Source organism: Aptenodytes forsteri, unplaced genomic scaffold (genome assembly GCF_000699145.1).
Source record: "Aptenodytes forsteri isolate BGI_AS27 unplaced genomic scaffold, ASM69914v1 Scaffold322, whole genome shotgun sequence".
In the NCBI taxonomy this organism is placed as follows: domain Eukaryota; kingdom Metazoa; phylum Chordata; class Aves; order Sphenisciformes; family Spheniscidae; genus Aptenodytes; species Aptenodytes forsteri.
Window position 1 is genome coordinate 1,331,935 of NW_008795045.1, and position 22,719 is coordinate 1,354,653.

Sequence of the window (22,719 nt, forward strand, 5' to 3'; positions counted from 1 at the left end):
TTTTTTTTAATTTATGCTTTTTAGAGATAGCAAAGAACTCAAATAATGCAAAGACTTAAAAGAAAACATTACGGTATAACAAACATTTGCATATTTTCCCACCATTTTGATCTAATTGAATGTTTCCTTCCAGCTCATTTCATTCTCATACTGTCTTAGTAGCATTATAACCAAAGATGCAAGACTATTCAACAAGGAAGCTGGCTTCCTAGTAAAGAATGTTTGGGTTTTTTCTCTCTGATACCTTGAACCCTACAACATGTTTTTACCAGGATATTCTGTTTTACCACAAGCCCAATAATGCATGATAAGCTTTATACAAGATCTGGAAATATATCAGATAGTACCCTGCTTATTGACAAAACATTCCTCATCAACGTGGCTAGATTTGAGTCACCCCAAAACATCCTGTATGCATGGCCCACCTTTCATTTTAGTTTTCCTACTCAAGACCCATGTCAATTTTGTACCTGTTTAGGGGTTTTTAAATGGAACTGCCAACAAATAAGACTCAGCATAGACATGAATTAAGTGACACAAATGAATATCAACAGGTCCAGTGCAACATTTTCCTTCTGCTCACCCCGGACTGAGGCATTCTAAGGGACAATGACGTTCAGTATAGGTTCCACTGACATTAGCACTGTCCTTCAAAGTAACAGTGCATCTTTGAAGCGAACCTCCTGCTCTTTTCCATTTCCCAAGCTTCAGTTTGCATCATGAAGTGGTCTCGCGGCACACCAAATGAATTGTTTTCAGAAACTAAACTGGAAGAGGCTCTCCAGGAGCCTAGCTTTACTTCAACAACTAACGGCAGGCCCATCCATGGGACCAAACTGAAGTCGGTTATAAATCCCCTCAAAACACTTATGATATGGATGCTGTGTTCTCAGAACTGCATGTTTCCTTCTGCTGAGCCCCAAGAATTGTGCTGCGCTTCTGCTAATGCAGACACGGCTATAAGCTGATGAGGTTTGAACAAAGAAAAAGAAGTCTCCTTTCTCCGATTTCTCATTTGACTCAGTTTATCTACTTCCAAATGGTTCTTCACATTACCAGCACTGCTTTCCATGGATTCTGTGTAATACTTCTGAGAAAGAGGGAAATTATACATGCTGTACTTACATCTCTTCTGCTGTCAGCAGTTCCAAACACAAAGCTCTAGGGTAAAATTTGATGATTGGGAGATAGCATGTTTATTACAGATTTTGGGGGGACTTGTTAACCTTCTTTTCACTAAAAAAAACCCTTTTAAGATGTTCTTGACTGCAAAAGAGAGGGTAAAATATTGAGGAAAATATTTTTCTTTTTTTGTCATATATTCACAAACTAAAGAAGGAAATCACCTGTGAATAGACTCTGCCCTTAAAACGTACTGCTGTTAAACATTTCTGAGTTGTTACAGGATCCCAAACTAGTCAGAACTTTGGGATGGATGTACATAGATCTTTTTCAAAGACAACTGAAAGACCTCTACACAACTCCCATTTTCCCACACAACTTTTATTAGAGTAGAAAATAGAAACTTAACATTTATTCAGAAAAATCTCAGAAAAAAACCCCACACACCCCCTCCTCCAGACAACTAAAGGTTTATATCCCACTCTTCTTTAGCCCATGTCTTCACAGCTGGGTCCTTGCCTTGTCACTTGGTCTTAGCCAACTGAAGAATGTTTTGAGTTGATGCAAGTCTAGACAGTTGCACTTGGCCCTTAGAAATTTAATTCTATTACTCTGAGGTCTGGCTGGCTGCTCCCTCATGTTCACTGCAGACTGTGTATAACTCATATATCTTGCTGGTCTGTATAGAAACTGGAGATTTCCTGCTTTTGACTGTAATTCCTTTCCCTGCTGTACCCTGAATTGTCTGACATCTTCCCTTCTTGACTAAGTTTAGTTGCTCTTCGGGAGTAGAGCAATCTCTGCAGCTTTCTAAAGGGTTCCACCTGACCTGGTCACTTATAGCAACATAAAATCATTGTGAGAGAATGGAAAAAAAAAAACCAACAAAAACCCCACAAAATGTTGTCTTACCACAGCTAAATATTCAGACTTGTAGAATTTGTGAGGAGCATTTTCAGAAACACTTTTTCAAAAACCTGCCTGCTTTTTTTATTTTATTTCAGATAACTTTTTTATTAATTCAGTTGACAAAAGTTCATCCAAGCATGACTTGTTAAGCTTTACACAATCCACAATGAAGATGAGCAACAGTGTGACAAAACTTTCAGCTTATTCAGCTTCTGAACTACTGAGCAAACACACATTCCAGAACGAGATGAATTTCTGAGCTACAGCATTTGCTGTCGAGTTTAGTCAAAATCTTCTCTGTCCACTGGTGAAATGCCAATCTTAAAGAAAATCACTTCTAAAAATCTGACTACATTTCTTGAATGTAGTGACTATTAATATCATGCTATTGGCCTATGTTTAAAAAAGCAAGTACAAAAATTACATTTGGCATTTTCATAAGTAATGATAAAAAGGATCAATATTTTATTTCTGCTCTGAAATAACTGTGCATTTTTTTCTTTTTAAAAGTTAACTTTCTAATTTACATTTAATTAAAAGTGTTTCTTTATCTTTGTTTTAAATTTAGAAGCTTCCCAGTAGCCCTTGGAGACATCACTGTAATCAAAGCAATGTGAAAAAGTTGAACACGTTTAACTGATAACATGTTGAGTTGACGAAGAACCACAATGCAGGCAAAACAGTTTTCCAATACTGATCATACATAAATTTACTTGAAAGTTGCATTATTTTCTACATGTGACTGTTGATCAAACTCTTTGCACACAAACAACTGTTCTCCTCTCATAATATAACAGAAACATATCTTTTCCTTTTGGCTCATATTTTGCTCAAGTCCACACTAACCATATATTTTTCAACTTTGTTTTTTAATACCTACATTCACAGCTAAAAGCGAACCATACGTTCACTAGTTTAGATTACAGAGAGAATTTTTTCTGAAATACTTGAAGAATTTGATGTAAAAAATTATATAGAATTCTAATACAATTATTTTCCTAGTATTTATGTGGAAATAATAATAAAAAACACAGGAAAACTTAGGTGGGAAGGGGAAGTCATGTTTTTAATATCTCCAAGGTTGGAAACTACAACCTCTCAGTGTAACCTGTTCCAGTGTTTAACCAAACTCATGGTGAAAAATGTTTTCCTTACATCTGGTCAGAATTTTCTATGTTCCAACTTGTGTCTGTCACCTCTCATTCTACCACAATGCGCCTCTGAGAACAGTCTCGCCCTGTCTTCCCTACGTCCTCCCATTACCTGGTCGTAGACAGAAGAAAGACCCCTCCTGACCCTTCTCACAGCTAAAACCCCTTGTCCCTCAGCCTCTTCTCATATACCATGTGCTCTCTAGCCTCCAACCTTCTTGGCAGCCCTGCACTGAACTTGCTCCAGCATGCTAATGTCGTTCTTGTACTGGGAAGCGCAAAACTGGATACGGTACTCAAGATGTAGCCTCACGAGTTTCAAATAAAAGGGAGGAATCACTTGCCTTGATCTGCTGGCTACACTTTTGCTACTGCAGCCCAGGATGCAGCTGGCCACCTTTGCTGCAAGGACGCACTGCTGACTCATGTTCAGTTTGTTGTTGAAGAGCTCCTGCAGGTCTTTTTCTGTAAAGCTGTGTTCTATCTAGACAGCCCCTGGCTGTGTTGTCACACAGGGTTATTCCATCCTAGATGCAGGAATTTGCATTTGCTTTCGTTTATAAATTTCAACTTCATAAGATTCCACTCAGCCCATTTCTCTAGCCTGTGCTGGTCTAGGCTGTGGCAGCCTCACCTCTGCTGGGCTACTGGATTTGTCAACCCCTAATATTAAATATCTACAAAGACTATTCTAGATACTACTACAATAAGTAGCCTAAATGAGATCTAACACCTACAGCTGTACAGGAGAACTTTGTAACTGCAATTTTATTTACTTGACCAACACAGTGGAAATGGTCTACCTATGCCATGGTGCACTTCATCTCTCTTCAATGTTCTTGAAATGAAGGATCTTACGGGATTATCAGTTAGACTTGCTGGACATTTTTTCAGGGAATTTGCAAAAATTGTATCCTCCTAAGTAAAACATCAGTTTCCCCAATAATAAAGTATGAATAACATATGCATCTCCAAGAGAGAGAACTACATTGAAGAAAGCATATACAAAGCAGGTAAGCTTTCCACGCAATTCAGTAAATTAGATAGTATTTTTGCTACCTGTAAAATACAGAAACTTTAGCATGTTGCTTAAGACTCATGCACAAATATCAGTCTTTTCAGGAGACTTTCAATAGCAAATGGCAAATCCCTTCTACTAATTTCAGTGGGGGGTTGAAATTCAGTTGAGAAAAATTCTATTGACTGACCAATTTGCAAACTATATGTTCAAAGAGAAAGAGTAGGCTATGCTTGAGCTACGCTCCTGAGTTCAAACAGTAAGGTTCCATCAAAGTAAGTAAACAAACATAAGTTGCTCACATAAAACAGTGATAAAGAATGTGAAACAGAAACTTATTTTAAAGTTTTAAGGATTTACTAACAAGTAAGTACAGTTCTTCAATGAAGTCCAAAGGATATTTGGACTATTTTCTTGCTTGTTCAGTCTTTCCATTCTGTGGCGCTATTTTGCCTGAATTCTTTCAAAAGAAAACATGAAAACATGTAGCCGAGTCTTCAAAGTGCCTCAGAGATTTTGTTTTCATCTCTAGAAGGAAAAAAACCTCTCACTTCTGTCAGCTTCTGTTTTGAGGAACTACATGATGTGGTCATGGGAAATTCAGAAATTTGAAATACATTAATATGTGCTTAAAATTATCAGAGACTGAAGACCTCAAAGATATGCAAGCATCTAACTGCCCTCCATACAAAAGAGTGACAGACTGATGGATCTGGTCCAGAAGGAATAAGCACCTCTGCCAGAGGGATGGAGCAGTATAGAACATGACTTGACTCCTTATGCAATGCGTGATGAAATTTTAATACTCAGCAGGCTGAGTAATGAACTGCTCAGAGTTTGCCAACAGGGAAACACTGTGGCATGGAAGAGTTCCCTAAGTTTTGTCCTACTTCATGGTCTACGCATTTTATTTGGCTTTACCAGAAGCCATTGATTCCCCCTTTGATTCACAGCCAAGACCCTGTTCCTGAAGAGAAGGCACTTAAGTCCTTTTGGTACAATTCCTAGTGAATATAGTCCCCTAACCCTCTAAAAAATTACTACCAATCAAGGATATGACGAAGAAAATTTACTTTGGGTATTTTGATGTGGCCCAGCTGTGAGATAGGTAGGCACAGAAATGATGAACACTATTAAAGCTGTGGTGTTTCCTCGCATGCCCAAAATCAATTCTTCAAGGTTAGAGAATGGTCCTGTGGAAGAACTGAGCATTTGTGTCCCTTCAGTTGAGCAAGACTTGTCGCAATCAGAGCTTTGGATAAGAGCAGTCAGTTCTGGCTAATCCAATCTCTTCTGAACAAACTGGCACATCTACAGGCAAACTACAGTACAGAGGTATCACTTTGTATCACAGCAACTATGAATGCCAGATTCCTTCCTGGTGACTTAGACCTGCCTCTCACCAGGCTTGATCAATCTGAGCTATGGAGCTATACCAGTGTAAGATACAGTGATTCCCATTAAGGATCTAGGCTGCATAATTCTGTGTGGAGTTGCGTTGTGCTGTGCAAATTCACCTCACGTTACTTTCTGGATCCCGATTTCTGTGACAAGAAAAGGTTATATAGGAAGTCCATAAGGACTGAAAATTGAGCTACATGGAGCTTCACAGCACAGCTGGATACACAACTCCTATGGGCCAAGCGTCAAATATGCAAGATGAGTACAGAAAGCAAAACTGAAGCCAGAAATAACAGCCCTTCAGCATGTTCCTAAAAACCTGGTTTCAAGGGCGCAATCTTAAGACTCCATGAAACTACTATCCCAAGGAGGTAAAGCTGAGATCAGTTTTCCTGATATCTCCACAATGAAGGGCACTGTAAGCACTTGTTATGTATATCTGCAGTTCTTTTTAGATGTTAGAGTAAGATACAGCAGAAAACACTACTGTAAGCTGTTTTAGCCTGACTAAAATTGCAGATATGGATAGCTGCTCCATGTACTAGTTTTAGATACTTGGGTACTAACAGACATAGATAACAAATATTAACAAGAAAAATTCCTTTTAGATATTTTGAATTATTTTAAAGCGGCAAAAAAATTTCTAACTTCCCAACATTAAAATATGCTGATTATAATCAGTCCAGTTTGATTATTCCTTGATAAGGAAAAGCATCTGAATAATAAACCTAGGTGTCATCAGACAACGGTGACATCACTGAAGGATGTATATTCACTTCTACTGTAGACTTACAGGTAGGATTTCACTTTGAATAATGACAGTATTTAAAATAAATGCAACTGATTTAAAGATTGTTTTAAAAAGCTCTTTACCAATAAAAGCTTAGTAATAACAGCTATAAGTTCTGATTTTAGCTTGTGTTCTGCCAGAAAAGGATGCTTAAAACAATTAATTAATTATTCAGTAGCTGAATAAAATAAAGATGGCAAAATCTTCAAATTACCCTGTATCAGTAAGAAACTTATTTTTAATGCATTTACTGTTTGCCATGAAATTAATCACCTTGCTTTAAAGCAGGTATGTCTACAAAGCTTAGCTTCACATGGTGTTATATCTATGAAAAAAAGTATTTTTAAGCAAGCCTCTTCTGCCCCCACAGACTCCAAAAGACTTTAAGAAGTTAGGTACCTTTTTTCTTAACACATATTATTCCAGTACATAGCTCTTTATCTTCTGAGCCTTCATCTCACTATACTATGTCAAAGGAACATTCTCAAATCTGGATGAGCACTGGAAAGTCAGCACAGCAGCCAGACATTTGACTTCACTTAATATTTGTGTTACTTCTGCCCCCTCCCATAATGATTTAGTATTTTTAAAACTAACAGAAAATTAAAGCTCATTTAATATGTATGGGAGAAACAACAACCCAACACAAACAACATTAGATTATTATTGATTTCCTTTTTAAATCACTTGTCAAGTCTAAGAACAGCTATCTAATTGTAACCTTCTGGACAACACTATTTCAAGTAGTTCTTAAAGTGTTTTTAGTTGAAACACTAGAAATTTTAAACTCTCATATGTAAAACATTTCTGGGGCAAATTACACATGTGAAAAATTTGCATGAAATCTCCTCAGTTATTCTGGGTAGTAGTTTATTCCACAGAGAGATTAGTAGTCAAAATATTAAACTTCTCAAATAACAGGAGTCTCTTAAGAAACAGCTGAGTGACCTTGATACCACTGATGACTCAAAAGTGTAACTTTACCAATAGGAAAGAAGTTCACCAAGAAAACATTTCCTTCCAAACAAGAAATTTCCCAACCTCTGTATCACTGGCTGGAATAATCCTAAAATAATAGTATTATTCAAACATAGCTCAGTATTATTCAAACATAGCTCAGTATTATTCAAACATAGTTCAGATAGCTTTTTTGAAATGCAGTCATACCGTACGTAAAATTTAAAGTGCTGGGGGAGTGCACTTAAGGTGCAAATATAGTACTGTACTGCATTGCCAAGTACTACCTACTCTGTGCTTAAATAATTCTAAGTAATATAGTTTCTCTAATGTTAACATTAGTCTAGTTGGTGGGGAAGATTATATAGAATAAAGTAAGATTTTATCTTAGGGAGTTAATTCTCACTTGATTTATTAAAAATGTTTATATTTAAGTCAACTTCACGTACAGCTTCTGCTGAATTAGTGAAAGATTCTTCTGACTTCTGCCATTTTAATTGAACTGTTACATTCAGTATTTTTGTTGCATCTTTGGCATTCTACTGAATAATTATTTCCTACTTATCATGGAAAACAATCATTTATTTGATTGTAGTCTGAATTGCTTAAACTGAGGAAGAGTTTCTTCCAGCAGCGATAGATACTTTTTGTAGTTTTTCTACTAGTATCACACAAAACTTGGCACTAAGCGAGGCATATCATATTTAATCTTATGTATTCAAAAGATATCACACTTAGTATTTCCACTGATAAAAACAGAAGATATGTCTATACAACATATTTTTTTCTTGATCCTTGACACTCAAGTACTATCGTCTTTCATTTATCAGGTTCACCTGAGAAAACAAAGAAACTAGTACCAAGAAGCTCAAAATTACAAAATCTTTACTTGCACCAAACTGACCAAGAGATCAGCTTCCTTTTGTTACAATTTCTTAAATAATCTCGCCATCATCCAAACAATGTGCCAGAACAATTTCTTGAAGTGAAGAAAGCTGATGTTTAGAAGAAGAGAGTGACTCATATTTTATCATTACGTTTTGATTTCAGATCAGCCGCTTTAAGTAATTATCTCTAAAGCTTTTAATACCTTGAATGATGAAATTATGATAAAACAGTCTGCTGGTTTTGGCTGGGATAGAGTTAATTTTCTTCATAGTGGCTGGTATGGGGCTATGTTTCGGATTTGTGCTGAAAACAGTGTTGATAACAAAGGGACGTTTTTGTTACTGCTGGGCAGTGCTTACACAGAGTCAAGGCCTTTTCTGCTTCTCACCCCACCCCACCCCACCAGCGAGGAGGCTGGGGGTGCACAAGAAGCTGGGAGGGGACACAGCTGGGACAGCTGACCCCAACTGACCAAAGGGATATTCCACACCATGTGTCAACATATAAAACGCTGGGGGGAAGAAGAAGGAAAGGGGGGACGTTTGGAGTGATGGCGTTTGTCTTCCCAAGTCACCGTTATGCATGATGGAGCCCTGCTTTCCTGGGGATGGCTGAACACCTGCCTGCCCATGGGAAACAGCAAATTAATTCCTTGGTTTGCTTTGCTGCTTGCGTGCGCTTTTGCTTTAGCTATTAAACTTTATCTGAACCCATGGGTTTTACTTTTTTTTTTTCCCCTTGATTCTCTCCCCTATCCCACTGTGGGCTAGGGCGAGTGAGAAGCTGTGTGGTGCTTAGTTGCCAGCTGGAGTTAAACCACAACAAACAGGTTCACAAAATTTACCAATACATCTCTGCAAATATGAAGCTAAAAAGCTCTGGCTGAAAATTACAGCTGTATTGGTAGTGGAAACAGGAGTTTTGCTGTTAATCCATTCAGACTACAGCAAATCAATGAATTCCAAATGTGACTACTATTTTGTTACTGGACAAACCAGATACCAAATTGCATGAAATTAAGCATCTTCTTGAATTTTCTTTTTGAAAAGCAGATCAAAATCCAAATTTTCAAACTCTGCTAAAATCTCAAGCTCCCTGGTGTATAATTTCTTTACAAAAAGATGATCAATCTTGTTCTCAGTGGTAATTCGTAACAGCAACAAAATTAATTACATTACAAAGACATTAACAATTCGTACATTACCTAATGCTGCTCATGCTTCCAGTTTCTGATCCAAGCTTACATCTCTCCAGCTGGCTAGCTACAATCTGACGTTCAGCCTCAAGTTCTCGAGTCAGTCTCTCAAACTGCAGTTCCTGAAAAAATAAATTAAATCATTTGGTTTGACTTCTCTTGAGATTATGAAGGAATTTCAGTACAGAAAATGATAATTTGTGCAAGAACTGATAGTATAAATATCTTATAGGAAAGCTTTTTTTTTTCGTTTTTAAACAAATTTGCAGTTAAAATTTTTTGTGGTAACACCTACTCGTTCCTTCATTCACTCTAACGATATATGTCGTAGAATGAGCCGGTTTATCAGGAATGGAATTTCCAAATACATTGAACAACTTAGACCTACGTCAAAATCATTCATAATTCACGTAGACCTCTTAGTAGCTACAAATGTGTTCTTAACAAGCTGATCTAAGTATGATCACAAATGAGAATAATTTGTGTTACTTAAAAAAAGATGCAAAGTTCTGCAGATGATCATGCGGTGACAAAAGCTTTTGTACTCGAAAAGACAACCATCACAGTACACACTAGCGAAATAAACCAAACTGAAGGTCTGTTGTTATGGACTGAACACAATTTAGTTTCTGCATTTAATGATGTGCAGAAGTGAAACTTAAGTAGTTTTGGACAAAAGCCGTGTTAAAAATCCTACTACTAATTGAATGCATTTCCTTTTATTCTGTCAAGGAAGCCAAACCAGATAAGATTTATCCATAGATCTTATAAATGTACTTCTAAAGAGTTTTTGTTTTTATAGACAAGAAATTATTATTAAAAGAAGGAAAAAAAAAAGAAGCAAAACCAATACAAGTAAAATCCCCACTATGCCTTAAAGATCTACATTTCCCACATATGGTAGCAGTAGTTTTATCAAATACAAAATTGAAACATTTTTAGGGAATTATGTTTGTTGTAAATTTGCCAAGTGTTGCTGCCCTTTCATTTTGGTCATAGTTAACATTAAGTCATTTTCACAAGTAAATAGAAACAGCTCTCTTGCCCCTTTTCTTTGGGTTTGTTGAAGGCCGAAGGAGAAATATTTTGAGAATCCAGTTGTTAAATTATTCCTGTGTCCACACAAATGCACCCATTATCTTTTTCTCCCTCTTTTCTTTCAAAAAAGACCTCCCTGTAATGCAGATGTATAGGAGAGAGTCCCTTGAGGAACTCCCCAGCAATGTCTTGCCTAGCAGAAAAACAGCACTGGAAATTACTTGGGTCACAACTTACGTCCACCAAGTTCCACTGAAGAACTCAGTATTTGAGAGAAAGCAAGAAATGGTAGGAGTAGAGAGAACGATTCGAAAGTCTTCATCCCATCTGCTACCTAAAACCTCTGACCAAGAAGCCAAGGGTAAATGGAGGCATTAAACTTTTCAAATCTCTGAAACAAGGCAAACCATAACTGAAATGGAAGAAGGAAATGGCTGGTGGTTGTTCTACCTAATGCAGCTGGATCAGTCCTCTTTGTTTCTCTTGTTATTGGCATGGAATAACTTCCGCCCTGCACTACGAGTAAGGGGGGGAAGTCCACGCAGGTTATGTACAGCACAAAATAGCCAGTGTATACTTAAATGGCCACTGACTATTTGACAAAGCCTACTTAATTCTGTATTAATTATTCCAAGCAAGACTATCCAGAGTACAATAATACCATCAAGAGTCAGATTGATGTAAAGAGCAAAACATCACTGCTCACTGAATGTTAATAGTGCATTAGTAATCACAGTTAATAATATTCTCTGCACGTTTTTGTAGTACTCAAAAATGTCTTTTTCATTGTTGTTTGTAGATAGGACTATTAAAAATCACCTACTAATAATCACCTATTTCAGATATGCCTACTTCACAGAGAACATTTGTCTCTCACCTAGTCGAATCAATTCTCTGAAAAACTGAAGAGACTGTTGATCAACTTTCCAAGAGTTATTATTCAAATCCTAGCCTTGTTTCAATAAAATACCCTTACTGCAGGAAGGATTGTAACAGAAATATTACTACAGTTTTGAGGAATGTAAAATCAAAGCGGTATACTATTTTCTATGCTAGCATGCTTATATCAAAGCATGTAAGCACTGAGAAATTTTGATAGTATAATATACCAAACAAAACCAAAAAGAGCATTAAGTTTACTTTCAAAATAAAAGCAAAAGCTTTAACAGCTGTTCTGTTCCACTGCATTTTTCAAGTTACTTGATTCTACCATGGCAATGATATCAATGCACATTTTGACGCCTAGCGTACGTTTTCATCCAGCCAGCTTCACTTCCCGCCATCCCAGGTGAGGCAGGTCAGATGTGTTCTTTGCCATGGCCTTGCAGAGGGCACTTTTTTTACCTGCCTAGTGAGAAGATGCAGCTGTCCTCATAACGTTACTAAGAGAACGTAAGAATCAAGGACTTGGGAGCTAATGCTCTCGACTGTCCATGCTGTCACTTGCCTTTTCCCAGACAGAGAAGTGTAGCCCATTGTCTCCTTTTACTCTAGTAGGTGTGCAAACAACCTCTCTCCAGCACCCTTTCATCCATACTATCCCAAGCCAACTAAATATAGAAATGCCCCCAAACCTATTTTATTAAAATACTTTAAAAGTAAATACTATTTTGCCTTTTTCTTTTCTTCTGCTATCTGGATTGTATATCTTCTCATATAGTTTCTATGCTTCGTATTCCTTCAGTTAATCATTCTGGTTGACTACCTTCCAGACACGTCTGCATTTTCCCAACTAACACCCTCATGTCATGATTACTTTGTCTACAGAACATTTTTTTGCTCATGATTTTAGTCTCCAAAATATAGTTTTCTACTCTTGACTCTGTCATTTATCTTTCTTTCCTACTTATTCCTTTCTGTTCTCTTCTGCATTCCATCTTTCTTTCATTTCCTAGCATACTTCATGACTCATCCTCCACTAAGCTCTTTCAGTCCTACTATACAAATTGCCACTCTAGCAAATGCCCTAAAATGATCGGTTTAATCAGCCTCTCTCTCTCTCTCTTTCTTTTGATAATTGGTCCCTTATTGAGGGAACTCTGCTCTTCTTAAGATGTAGAAATTAATGTTTTCTGGTTTCACTGCCCACATTACTTAAGTCCTGCCCTGCAGAAATGACTGGAAAAGGACAGTTGTGTGTATGTTCCTCCTCAAACAGGAAGAAGAGATGTGCTGGATCACTTAAGAAAAAAATAATCTTGGGTTTCTAATGCATGAAAATGGCTAGAATAGGTGAACAGTAACTTCACTATAGCTTGATTTAATTGCTGCTATTTCTCACTTAATTGTCTTCTGTCAGGTGCCATCAGAAGTTAGGGACGGAAGGAAGGAGATGAAAGGTGGGGGAGTGGGAATATGTGAAGGGGCAGAGCCAAACAATTATTACCTCAGAATTATCCTCTACATTGAATTTAACAAACAACTGTGTTAGGTATTCCCTCATGTGATGACAAAGGTGCAGGTCCACAGGGTTGCCTTTGGAATGAAAGAAGAAAAGAATTCAAATAAGAGTCGGGAGAGTCTGCTATCCCTCCGTATCAAGAATCCCTGGCAGAAAACAAATTAATAAGCTCCCTTCTCTTTGTTCGGGAAGCAGTGAGAGTGACTAATATTTGAATAAATCCATATGTTTAGATTTCAAGCAGCTGTCACAGTGCAAGAAGACAGAAACTAGAAATAGTATTTGCTTACATGTTATAAAAATAACCACTGAACCTGACTCCGTCATTTGTCTTATTTGTTCTGCTTACAATCATTTTCACCAGTTCATGCCATGTTGTGTTATCTTTACAACCTTCTATGATTTATCTGAATCAAGCTAATCGGAACATCAAAATTAAAACCAAATGCCTACCCACTGATTATGCAAATCTGTTATCAAGACAATTGCAGAATGAAGAACTGCAGAAACTACACTGCAACATCAAAATTAATTTAAGTAATGCCACGTCAAGTGCAGCTTCATGGACTGTGCTACAAAGGGCAATGATGCCAAAGCAAGTGTACATGTAAAGACACTGCAAAGTGAAATGACCAGTCTGGCAGTCCTTAGCACTTAGCACCATAAAGGGTGTGGGAGTAAGAAGCCAACAGAAAGATTAGAGATAATGATGAGAGTAATCCAGAGAAATCACTCAAGAAAGCGGCTTGGAAAGGGAGGAACTTCATGATAACTTTATCGAGTTGTTTTGGAGTGATAAAAGAGTATGGATCTGCTCAGGCCTGAAGCAATTTATGTTTAAAAGTGGTATTTGTCCACTACCATGAGGTTTTTTTGTAAAAAATATTCATTATTCCATAGACAGCAATTGGACATATTTGCCTTTCCAGTATGAGATTTATGTTTTATCTACCCTCTGCAGGCACCAAAACTTCAAGCATTAAAAAAAGACTTGAGTCAGGTCATACGTTTCACAGTGGTCCAGAAACTGAATAAGCCTGATGGAAATCTTCACAGCCTTCGGACAGGTTATGAACTCCTGAGCTCAGGGCACACCAAGTAAAAGGGTATTTGGTTATTTTTATTTGAATGTTGGGAGGGGTAAAACAGGTCAAAAGAAATTTGGCTGATATTCAGAGATGATCTCACTTTACTCTGTCTTTTACGATCTTAAAGTAATCCTTCAAATCCTTTCACAGAGAGATGTGTATTGATGCTGAGCAAAAGATAGCAAAATCAGCAGAGATAGTAAAAAGCAGCTGACAAAAAAATAATGTATCTAAATTTAGGCTGAACAGCCTTGTGGATTTATTGAATTCCCAAGAATCTTAAGGTCATAACATTAAAAGAGGAAAAGCGCTTAGCTTTTGACTGTAAATATGCTATATAAAAACAAATTGGTGCACTGATGATCATTTGAATCTTCAAATACAGACAAATAACAGCACTGAGGTAAGGCTGGGAATCCCTGGTGAGATGAATAGAGAAAGCCTGATTACAGCTACACAAATAAATTGTCTCCTGGATTGAAGTCTTTCATAGAGTATCTTCGAAACCACAGAACTTCCTAAAGTACATAGGCTGTAGAAATGTACAACATTGGCTCTATCTTGTTATAGCCTATTAAACAAGAAAAACTGTACCTCAAGTGACACCACAAGTACTATGTGTCTACTGCCATGCACATCCTATGGTCTCATGCGTAATTCCATATACTGCACGTCTATAAACTCCAAGTAAATGCCATTACTTAGAGTGGTGTTGGCAACAAACTATTTTTAACCTATGGTACTGGACACACACGAGCAGCTAAAATTGGAGCACATACTTCCTGAGGAAAACAGCAACATCTAGGGAAGTTTAACTTGGTGGAAATCTAGGGACAGCATCAGACACAAACCAGACCTGACAGTCCATCCTATAACTAGAAGGAAAACAGAATGTCTTGATGCTTTCAAACAGGATAAACACATCACTAGCAATGCCCCTATCCATCTGACACTGAATGTTGTTCAGAAGCTTCGAAACTGGGCTTTAGAATGTACCATTCGATTCTTCCAGCTTCTCTTTCTCCATTGGACTGTGTTTTCACCTGTACCGTTCATATACTTTTTCACTGGATTGTTTCATTCTTCCCTTTCACTGAGTAACATGGGGGTGAGGGAAAAAGCTCACAGCAAGGTAATAATCAGATGAGCGGAGAGGTGGCAAGTTCAGAAACTCAGTGGTGGATATGTTGTTGCAGGATCTTAATGGAGGCCAAAAAAAAAAAATTAAGATTAAAAAAAAAAAAAAGACTTGTTAATAGTTATGACTGCACCTATATGCAACTGCAAGTTTCCAGGTAACATCAACCTGAAGGAAGCAATTCATATGTTGGAGGGCAGGACTACCATTCAAGGGGACCTTGATAAATTGGAGGAACGGGCCACCGATAGTGTCATGAAGTTCAAGAAAGAAAAATGAAAAGTCCTGCACGGAGGATGGAATCCCATGTAACAGTACAGCATCTCCACAGAAAAGACCTGGGGGGTCTGGTGGACAACAAGTTGCAACTCAGCAGTGCATTCCTGTGGTGATGATGTCCAACCACTTATTTCACTGCACTAGCAAGAGAGCCACTAGCAGAACAAGGAAATAATTATTCCCTTTTATTTGGTACTCCTGAAGCTGCATCTTGAGTACAGTGCCTGGTTTTGGGCCACCAGGACAAAAGACATGACAAGATTTTGAAGCAAGACCACCAGAGGGCCACAAAGATGGTTAGAAGACTGAAGCACATGTTGTACAAGAAGATGAAGGAATTGGAGAAGAGAAGGTCTAGGGAGGATCTAGCTGCAGAGTTTTATTTCTTAATGGGGGATTATACTGAAGACATCACCAGGCTCTTGTCAGAGGTATACAGCAAGTAGAGAAAGGCAACAGTCACAAGTTGCAATGAGGTAAATTCTGACTGGATATAAGGAAAAAACCCACAAACAAGCAAAAAAACCCAACACAGCAAGGGTAGTTAAACACTGGAACAGGTTGTCCAGGTAGGTTGTAGAATCTCCCTTCTTGGAGATTTTGAAAGTTAACTGCACATCTGATCTAACATTGAAGCTAGACCTGCTTGGAGTAGACCTCCAAAGGTCTCTTTTAACCTAGTTTTTCCAAGATCCTAGAACTAATGAGTTCTGGAAATTTTTCCAAGGCTTTACGCCAATCTGTATTATGGATTAGAGATCAGTGGCTATTGATCCTCATCAAGCTTACATAAAGACACAATTGACTTGATGTAAGTGCTAGTATTTTATCAGCCTGAACCTGTATTTCTCTAGCTTATTCCCTCACCAGATCTGAGGGTTTTAGCAATCCCATGCTTCTTTACAAGAGAATAGTATGGCATCTGGGCTGTTATGCATATGGATTATTTATGGGGTAAAGAACTAGTTTGGCCAATTATGGTGTTTAAAAATAAACTATTCCTTCTTTTTCATGTAAGATTACTTCAAAGAAGTCCCTTTCATGCCTTTAACAACTTTTATAGAAATCAGACCCTATTTTATTTTCAATTTTTAGGACCCTGATACAAATGAGGTCACAATTGCATTCAGTTGCATGTTTCATCTCTCCAGGCACACTGCCCTGTTCCTCTGTGAGTTACAGGCAAGCCTTGCTCTCTGAAGGCACGCTGCCCAATTGCCTGGACTTCTGTTCCTAGGGAAATTGTATTATTTCTTCTCCAGCACAATCACCAAACTTATTCAAATTATCTCAATTTTTCGGTTACAAATTGCCTGGTCCTTTTTTATTCCATTTTTTCTTCTCTCTGTTTTGTATTCAGCTTTAGTCTTTTAGCTCACTCCTTTCTTCTCCTTCTCACTAGTTTTTGCATCCCTTGCCAACACTCCCAATGGTTTATCACCCACCATGATTGCCATGCTATTCCACTTCCTCCCATGCAAACTACTTCAGTCCCCAAAGTAATAAAGTGTAAGTAAAAGCCTTGCAGTGTTAGGACAGGATTAGAACTACTAAGAGTTTTCTAATCTCATACTTTTGCTTCTCCACCCTCTGCAGCAGCAATTTAAGGAGGATGTAAGATAAATTGTCTTTCTAACTCACTAGCTTTGACTTGTTTTAGGGCTTATTGTTATTAAATGTAAAGCTCAATGCGGGAGCAAAACAAAACCTCAGAGATGGTGGATCTTCTCCAAGGAGAGTGAGAGAAACAGAGCTGGAGTTTAGTAACAGACCCTGACTCTTCAGTGTTATACTGACCTGAGCTTGTAATTCTCATTTACTTCTCCGTACTTTGTCCAGGCACAAAGATTTACTATGTCTAAGTGGAAAAGAAAAGGGTAATTCTATTTACAGTAGCAGTTTTTGGAGCCCGACTTTGCATGTTCAGCAAATCTAATATATCAGACAGAACTGTGCCTTTTACCTTGATTTTCCAATCCATATCTGTAGGGTAATTTTGTTCTAAAAAGAGCAACACAGTCCTGTTGCAGCTGGAAGATGCTTTACTATGATGTAAAAAATATTTGTATGGTTTAAAGACGTGAAAAGCTAAGAAAGTGAAACTTCTAAAAATGTTGTAGACGTTGAAGCACTAAGAAAACCTTTTTTGATTCTGACAACATACTCAGCTTTTAGTCTCCCTTCCTTCTCTGATCTGATCTGTGGTCTGATGGCCATTATGTCAGGATGCTAGCAATAGCTACAGAGGTGTCAGTATACACACCGACATATGTGGACACCAAAACCACACAACACTTTTTGTGTAGTCTATCTGCATGTTTAGAGATCTAAAATCTTCTCCAGCATTTTATTCATGGGGTTCTCCAGTTCCCTATTTATACATCTCTAAACTAGTTCTCCCTTCCAGAGTTTTGAAGATACACGTCATCCTAGGCATTGCATACAGATGGAGAGCCAGCGTTGTAAATCGTTAGCTTTACACTTGTCCAGAATTGTCTAAGAGATTAGAGACATCTAGTCCCTCCCTCTTCTCCTGCTTCCACTGGAGAAATTATCCTGGTGAACAATTTTCTCTTTTGATTTTCCTTGCCTTGTAAGAGAGACTGATTTCTCAATCCATACATAGACTGTCAGTGCAGCATATCCAAGAACAGACTCCATAATTTGCAATTACCCTTGAATCTCTGAATTAATTAGGATACTGGATCTGAATATTGCCATGAGTAATTATTAAAAAGCAAGTCATTAGCATGTTAGTAAGGGATTCAAAAGTTATCTAACAAAGCAAGATGGGCTTATTTTCTTTTAGGGCAACCTATTGCATTGCAAATGAATACCTTCAGGATTTTGTTTTTTCTTGTCTTACAACTAACAACATAGCAGCTTGATTTTCTGCACCCTTGCAAGACTCAGTTTGCTACACTAACTGAATGTGGATGGACTTTCAAATAAATAGAGGATTACAATGAAACCATAAGGAAATTCAGCACAAATACAGGGATGTTCGTAAACAAAAAATTCTAGTATTCTAGCAGACAGTACCTTGATTAGTCAAATAATTCACTTATTTCTACTACTATTAAGCATTAAGGAAAAAAACAGGCTTTCAAACAGCATGTGCTAAAAAATTTGAACTCAAGAACCGCAAACCCTCAAGATTTGCACATTTTCTCTCACAGATGATTCTGTGGCAGTAGCAGTTAATTTTAATAGCCCAAACTATGCTTTTGAATCTTTCCTCTTTTATTGCATCTTTTATTTCAAAGAAGAGAACTAGTAACATAATTAGGCAATTCATTCCTTTTCTGGCTACCCTGCAGAAATACCACAGATTCAGAAAATTCCCAACAGATTCATATTGTTCCTTATGAAAGAGAAAAGCAATTAGTAATGAAAATGTTAGTTTTAAGAAGTATCATTATGATCTTATTCTCCTAATTTCTGGTATGAATAGCTCATCTTTTGAACAAAGTAAAAAGGTTTTCATAATGAAATTACAGTCTAAAAATTATCTGTTTGGAAATAAATAGGTAAGGAACACGCAGTTCAGGATAACATTTGTAGTATGGGCAAAGATAGAGAAAGAGCTTAGAATCAAATTAAATGAACAATCTCATTGAATAAAAAGAACTTATATGGAGTTGGCAGTACTGGCTGGGGATCAAGACAGAGACATATTTTGAAAGAAGGGTACAAAACGCAATAGTTCTGGGAGTCTTCAATTACCCCTGTTGTATGTACAGTCCAAAAAAAATGCAACAGAAAGGCGTGGCACATAGTATCCAAAATTCAGTCTATCATAGACAGCTGCTTAGGATGCCCACAAGAAAAGATGCAATTCTTGACTTGGTCTCAGGTAATGCACAAAAGATGGTTTGACATCCTGCAGCTGAGAAGCCACTCTAAGTGATCATTCTGTGCTCAGATCCAACATCCCTACAGAAGGCAGAAAATCTGCCAGTTATGAGCCACATAAAAAGAGAAAATATGTAACAAAAAATAAAACAGTTTGTTTAAAGCTAAGCGTTAAGTCCTCATAGGCAGTATGGAAACTACTTGATGCTCCCATTTTGGAAGCACAGAGCCAATGCAGTGTGTCAAGAAAAGACATAACAAAAAGAAGTTAGCACAGTTAAACAGGAGGGCAAAGGAAGCCGTTAGAAACAAAAGCGCTCCTTCTAAAAGCTGAAATCATCTTCAAATGAAGAAAATAAAGGACCACAAATGCTGACAGGTTAAATATAAAAACACAAGACAGCACAATATGGTTCTAAGGGACAAATAGCCAAAGGCATCAAAGCAAACAACAAATCTTTCTTCAAATGCATCAGGAGCAAGAAGCTGCTTGGAGAGTCTGTAGAGCCACTGGGTGATCAGGATATAAAAGGGTTCATTGACGAGAAACTAAATGAATCCTTCAGAAAGGTTTTTGCTGTTTCATGGGAAATACCCATGCTAAGAACTCACTGAGGGAATCTTATCAGAGGATCTGCCTGAAATTGAAGTGACTGTAGAATAGGTCATGAAACAAACTGACAAAACAAACAGTAACAAATTGGAAGATCAGATAGTATTCGCTCCAGAGTTCTGAATGAACTAAAAAATACATAGCTTAAAACAGATGTAGTACCCGAGAACTGACAGACATCGAATGCAATGCCAGTTTCCAGGGAGATCTACAAGACTGCAGAGCAGCAAGCCAGACAGTCGTATCAGGCAAATTAGTGGAGCCTATAACATGGAACAGAATTAGTGGACACTGACATAAACATGAACTACTTACCCAGAAGGGTTCTGTATGGATAAGTACTTTCTTAAATAGGAGGTCAAGACTAGAAATAAGTGGTCAATTCTCACAGTTGGAGGTGTCCACCAGTGAAGTTCTGGTTCTGTGTTCCACATTGTTCAACACATACAGAAATGACTTGACACGAGTAAACAACAGGGTGACCAAGTTTGGCAACAATACAAAGTTATGCAGGACAGTAAGGCTGAAGGGTGACAACAGAGAATTTTAGAAAGATGTTTTCACAGACTGAAAAAGCAGGACACAAAGTAGGAGATGAAATTCCCTGTAGATCACGAAGGTGGTCCTCATGGAGCAAAACCAATCCTAACTTCACATGCCCTTCAACTGCCTGGAAAAGCTTACATGAGTTGCATACTTTCTCCCAGAAACATAAGGCTGACTGGTCTGTAGTTTCCTGGATCTACCTTTCTGCCCTTTTTGTAGATGGCTCTAATACTTGTTCTTTTCCAGATATATGGGATTTCCCCTTACTTCCATGACCCTTCAAAGATGTTAAGGAATAGTTTTGTGATGATATCAGCCAACTATCTCAGAACCCTCAGTTGCATCCTATCAGGTCACACAGGAGTTGTACCTGTCCAATTTGTATAGATGGTCCCTCACTTGACCCTCCTCTACTATCAGTAGTTTGCCATTTGCTTCGTTGTTGCTTCTTGACATAGAGTTTTGGGGCCTGACATTACCTATGAAGACAGGCTGAGTGCCTCAGCCTTTCCTGTGCCATTTTTTATGAACTTGCTGGCCCTATTCAGCAGCAGGCCTACATCTTTCTAGTACTTCTGCTTCCTACTAATATACCTGCAGAAACTTTTATGTTATTCTTGTTATCTCTTGCTAGCTTGAGCTCCAGCTGAGCTTTTGCCTTCCTAATTGCACCTCTGCACACTGAAGCAGTATTACTATATTCCTTTTGGGGAGTTTGCCCCTTTTTTTGCACTGCTCAACTGCTCCTTTTTTCATTTGAGCTCTCTTAGTAGCTTGGTGTTTTTCCAACTGATTTCTTTTTATGCCTGTTCCTTTTCCTGCTTAGGGGGATAGACTGCTCTGGTGCTTCAAGAAGCAGCTGTATTTGGAAATCTCCCAAAATTCCTGAGCTTTTTTTGCCCTCCAGGACAAACTCCCATTGGATCCCTCCTAACAGTTCCCTGAGTGAGTTGAAATCTGCTCTTCTGAAGTCCAGGTCTTTATTTTATCACTTGTCCTCCTCAAGCCCCTTGGTCTCTACACTCCTACAGTCGCTGCAGCCAGCGCTGCTGTTGACATTTGTATCTTCAAGCATGACTTTATTAGTAAGCATTCAGTCCAGAAGAGCACTGTTCCTAGCTGATCCATCCACAGATTGCACTAGGAAGCTGTTCTCAATGCACCCTGGAAATCTCCCAGATTGCTTATGCACCACTGTGTTGCTTTCCCAGTAAATACCAGGATGGTTGAACTCCCTTTTGAGAACCAGGGCCTGCAGGCCTGAGGCCTCTTGGAGGCAAATGAAGATGCTTCACCCACCTCTTCTTCCTGATCCAGGTCTGTAGCAGGCACCATGAGGTGTCTCTCAGTGGCTCTGATTTTGACCCAAAAGCACTCTACAGACCACAGCTGACCTCTGTTTGTTAAAACCATTCTTTTACACAGAGCACAACCCTTTCTTCTCTTCTACCCATCTTCTACACTTTCTGCCTTTCCTTATGGTCTTAACTGTCCATTGCAGGACTCCAGACACATGAGCTCTCCCACTGAGTTACTGTAATCCCAATGACATTGTAACTCTGTGACTATACAAGGAACTCCATTTCTTCTGTTTTCTTCCCCAGAGTGTGAGGGTTGGTGCACAGGCACTTGAGATGATGTGCCATCTGCTCCTTGTCCCTGAGGGGAGTGTAGTAACCTCCCCTACGGCTCTGCTCCACACACGCTTTCACCTTCTCCCCTCCAGCCTTGATTGTCTCCACTCTGCCTTAACCCTCATTTAAAGTCCACTTCATTGTTCCTCAGTCTATTGGCAAAGGCATCCTTGCACTTCTTTGAAAAGTGGATCTCTTCGCTCAGTAGATCATAGTCCCTTGATCATGGAAGGAGAAAGACTGTCAGTGACACCAGCTATACAGCTAGGTGTTGACCTAAACAATATGCCTGCTTCTGCCTGCACCCTTCCCTGGCAAGACTGAGGAGAAAACAACCTGAGCAGCCATCTCCTTTACTTTAACTCCAAAGAGTCTGCAGTCCTAGTTAATTTTTTCCAGATCACACTTTGCAGTATCATTGGTACCCACATGGAAGAGTAGCAAGTCCTTGGACTTGATGAGTCTTCGCTGTCTATCTGTGCAGGATTTCAGCTGTATTTTGACTCCAGGCAAGCAGCAAACTTCACATGACTTTCTGTCAGGTCAGCAGATGCATACCATCAGTTTACCACAGAAGGGAGTCTCCTGCTGTTAATACTCAGTACTTCTTTTCCCTGACACGTTAGACCTGTTGAGCTGTTGGCCAGGTTGTCTCTTCCAGGGTAATGTGTTCATCCTTCCAGTCTATTCCCAGGA

General features: G+C 38.4%; 1 protein-coding gene across 1 annotated transcript in view; it reads right to left on the reverse strand.

Moving 5' to 3' along the window:
- The window catches only part of LOC103897037 (catenin delta-2), a gene marked incomplete at its 5' end in the record, with an annotated part of 124,547 nt that extends 114,994 nt beyond the window's left edge, over positions 1-9,553 (reverse strand). The window contains one exon of the mRNA XM_019471447.1: positions 9,441-9,553. Coding sequence (XP_019326992.1) covers positions 9,441-9,553 — 113 coding nt within the window. The remainder of the gene's footprint in view (positions 1-9,440) is intronic.
- Between the last annotated feature and the right edge of the window lie 13,166 nt (positions 9,554-22,719).